At 54.3% G+C, this 4,197-nt stretch overlaps 1 protein-coding gene across 1 annotated transcript; it reads right to left on the bottom strand.

Annotated features, from left to right (window-relative positions):
- Positions 1-1,543: 1,543 nt before the first annotated feature.
- On the bottom strand, positions 1,544-3,231 carry NEUROG2 (neurogenin 2). Its single transcript, XM_037991072.2, has one exon. The coding sequence runs from the start codon at positions 2,480-2,482 to the stop codon at positions 1,664-1,666; it is 819 nt and encodes a 272-aa protein (XP_037847000.1). The 5' UTR covers positions 2,483-3,231; the 3' UTR covers positions 1,544-1,663.
- Positions 3,232-4,197: the final 966 nt, after the last annotated feature.

Here is a 4,197-nt window from a genome sequence, read left to right on the forward strand (position 1 = left end):
GCCTAATAGGAAATCTTCTAATAATGAATTTATACATACTGTTACATCACAGATGTTAGAGCTGGAAAGGCAGCACCCTTGGAGGTCACATCCCATCCCTTCAGTTTACAGATGAGAATTGAAGCCAAACAAATTGTACAAAAACCAAATTTCCACACACTCCGCCAAGAAATTTCAACTTCACTTTTTTTCAAATCAAGGTTTTCGGAACTTTGGAGCTTATCATGACTTAATTATCATTTAAATTCTTCTCCCCTTTTTTGCTTGTTTGCTCAGAAATTTATTTCTTAAAAATAAATTGTGTGCTTGTCTTAAAAATAGAGTTACACTCATTTCAATATTAGTGTCTCAAATATGATTCAGTTTTTTGTGATTTCTTAATGAAATTCTACACAAAGCATTGCCAAAAAATACAAGTACTACATTCAATTTGACATGGGGAGAATTTCAAAAACACACAACTCATTCGGCATCCAACAATCACATAAGCAAGAAAAAGTTAGAATACAACACACAAACTTATGAAAATTAGATACTTTATTTATAGTTTAATCACAAGAACAACTTTCTTGTTCTTCAATACGTAAATACATACTAGAATAAACTCTGTAGAATATACAAAAAAATACATATTTTCCCATGAAAAATTTCTTTATAATAAATAGAAGGGAACACGTGTGTGGCTGATCCGGATAATGCTCCGTGTCTGCTTAGGTTTTCAGACTGTTGATTTATTTTTAATCTCTTGAAAGAATGGGGGAGTTCCTTCTTCCCTAAAAGGTCGAGATAAATAATGCATGAAGCAATCCTCCCTCCTGATTTTTCCCTTTTCCTCCACATTTTTCCTTTTGATAGAGAGTTCAGCCTAAATTTCCACGCTTGCATTCAATCATTACAAAGCCTACAAATTATACAATGACTTCTAACCTGCCCCTCTAACAAAACAAGTTTTTTCCCCCTTATAAATCATAAGAGACAGATGGCAAAATAGGGAAGAAAAAGGAAAGAGAAGGACGGGACAATAGGCATTGTGACGAATCTGGGAAACAGAACAAAGTGCACATCAGAGAGGGAAAGTTTGGTTTGACAGGTGAAATTCCCACAGCCTGCAGACAGCAATGGGAATAAAGCAGATGCCAGCCATTGCAAATCTGTGGATAATATTATTACCAGTAAAATCATTCAGATGCTAAGATACATTTCTTTCTACTCGACATTAACATCTCTATGTAGAAGCAAAGGTGAAGAGATCACAGGAACCAGTTGCATTCTCCCTGTGAGATTCACACGAACTGCACCAAGTCCTCCGGCGTTACAGAGAAAGGGGAGGAGCGTCAGTCCGCTCTGCAAACTGTTTAGATATGCCACCATCATCTCTTCCCAGCGTCTTTTTCGTCTCAAGAAGCGCCCCCAAAACGTCACCCTTGGCTTTGACAATAAGCTCCATCACACCTTCAATAAATCAGAGCCCGTCTGAACGAAGGATACACAAAGCCAAGAAATGCAAGAAACAACCGGGGAATCAGAACGGCTACACCTGCCCTGTGAAGTGAGAAGGTTTCCAGGGCATAGAAGGGAGTGGGCAGGGTAAGGGAGGAGGGCTTGACTGGGGACAGGAAAGGGAACCCACTAAGGCCTGACGTGGGTAGCAGAAACGGCAGCTCTAGATACAATCCCTGGCTATGGGGAGGTGAGGTGCATAGCGGTGCTTGTCGGGAGGTGGGGACTGCCAATAGTCCATGTCTGACCCGGCCGGGCTGGCGGGCGATAAAGTGCAGCTGTAGGGGGAGGTGGAGTTGGAGGACGCGGAGGAGGACGGCGCGGGGCTGTTGGTGCAACTCCACGTGGAGGCGGGCGAGGGGCTGTCTCCGCTGCTGCTCAGGGTGGCGCTGGCGCCTCCCGGGCTCAGCAACACTGCCTCGGAGAAGAGCGCCCCCGGCAGGCCTCCGCCGCCGCCCCCGCAGTGATCCGCCAGGCGCAGGGTCTCGGTGAGCGCCCAGATGTAGTTATGGGCGAAGCGCAGGGTCTCGATCTTGGTGAGCTTGGCGTCCTCGGGGAACGTGGGGAGCACCTCGCGCAGCGCGTCCAGTGCCGCGTTGAGGTTGTGCATGCGGTTTCGCTCGCGGTTGTTGGCCTTCAGTCTACGGGTCTTCTTGATGCGCTGCACGGTCTCGGCGGTCTTGGCGCCTCGGGAGATGGCCCGCGCCCGAGAGGGGCGCCGTTTGCAATCGTGCACCAGACCCAGCAGCCGTGCGGGCCGGCAGCCCTCCGCACCCGCAGCCGCGCCGCCCCGCGCCCCCTGCCCGGCCTCAGCCCCGCGCTGCCGACGCGCCCCGCCTGACGCGCCCGGCTCCTCCTCCTCTTCTTCGTCGGCGCTGGATGACAGCGGGGTCAGGGCCGCCAAGGCGGGGGAGGCCGAACCGAGCAGCACCAACACGTCCTCTTCCTCCTTCAACTCCAAGGTCTCGGATTTGACGAACATCCTACCAAAGAGAGAGGGGAAGGAGAAAAAGGCAGTGAGGCGTAAGGAAAGAAACAGAGGCGCGATCTTCGTGTCACAGGGGCGTGCTCGGGCGCGCACCCGAGAAGACCAGCTCCGAATGGCGCGGGTAAAGAAACCCGGGCCAAGGTCAGGAGCGCCGCTAGCTCTCGCTGTGATCCTGCAGCCAGTCAGCCAGGTCCTGCTCTCCGCGGGCCGACCTGCGTTCCCGCCGAGAAGGGACTGCGGCCTCCGAGACAAAGATTCTGCGCGGACCAGAGGGCGTGCAGGCGTGGTTGGACTGAGTGCGGGGAAGCCACCTGCGAAGTTGGAAGCCGTGGCTTGAATACTTACTTAGTTGGCTCTAACTGTGCCTCAGCGTTGCTGTGACTTTGGCGTGTGCCGGGAATCTCAGTGCAGCCGCGAGCGCAGCGCCGCGTCCTTCACCGGGGGTGAAAGCTGCAGGCCTGGCGCTACTGTGGCGCAGCTCCGCGGGGGACCTCTGCGACCGGCGAGTTTGCCAAGAGCCCCGGCGGCGGCGGCGGCGGCGGCGGCGGCGGCCCGCCCGGGTCTTGTGTGTTGTGGTGGTGGTGCGTGTCTGTCTGTCAGTCAGTCCCTGGCCGTGCGGCTCCTGGCACGCGACTCCCAGGCACTCCAGTTAAAGCGAAGCTGCTTGTGGTTCAGTGGCTGCGTGTCTGGCACACGACTCTCCTTAAAACCCCTTATATACCACCAAGAAAACAATCAGATCTGCCCCGGGCCCCCCCTTCCCCGCCACCGCCTCCTCCTCCTGTCAGTCCTGCCCCCCTTCTCCCCCGCTTTTCCCTCCCCTGGCTTATTCTTTTCATTGCATTATCATCATTCATTTCTTTCTCTTTCTTCACTGCGTTTCCCCCTCCCTTGGCCCTGCCATCCATCCTCCTCCTCCCACCACCCCCGCCTCTCTTTTCCCCCTTTATCTAATCAGCATAAAATGGTTCTAAAGCTCCTGTTGGAGCTCCAGGCTGCGGCCGGAGCTGGCGAAGCCGCAGCGGCCGCAGAGGCTCAAGCTGCGGCTGTTGTCGCCGCCGCTGTCCATTGTGATTGGTGGCTCGCGCTCGGCTGGAGCGTGCCGCTAATTTATTAATGAATGGAGGTCGCGAGGCGCAGCTGGCCAATCAGGGCGCCCCGGACTCCGGGAGGCCTGCGAGCCACGCGCACCGGAGCCCGCTCCCTTTCAGCGGCTCATTAGGGGCCCGAGCGCTGGGGGCGGATGGGGGGACCCGTGCTACCGCCCCCGCCTTCGTCCTCGCTGCCGCCGAGGCTCCCCCCGCCCGGCGCGCGCGCAGGCACCGCACCCGGCGCTGCCGGCCCTCCTAGCTCCTGGGTGATGGGAACTAGGAATTAGTTAATGGGGGTCAGAATCCCGGGGAAAGCAGTTAGCCCTGTAGTGCTGCCGGGCGTCTCTTGGCAAAGCCTCTTAGGGGCTGTATCAAATAGTAAACGATTTTTAAAAGGATTCATTTGGTTAGGAGAGGAGAAGGGCGTGGATGGCGAGCTGTGGATGCCTCGTGGACAAGTGTGTTTGGGGTCCGTCGAAACTGGCGTGCGAGAGTGAAGGGAGAGGACACTGGGGATTCAAACAGGCGTCTCCTGGGAGGGGAGGTCCGATAGTGTAGCAGTTGATGAGCTTTTAGAGGATGTGAGAATAAAACCACTCACTTGTTAGAGCTGAAAGG

The sequence above is a fragment of the Chlorocebus sabaeus genome, chromosome 7 (assembly GCF_047675955.1).
Source record: "Chlorocebus sabaeus isolate Y175 chromosome 7, mChlSab1.0.hap1, whole genome shotgun sequence".
Classification (NCBI taxonomy): domain Eukaryota; kingdom Metazoa; phylum Chordata; class Mammalia; order Primates; family Cercopithecidae; genus Chlorocebus; species Chlorocebus sabaeus.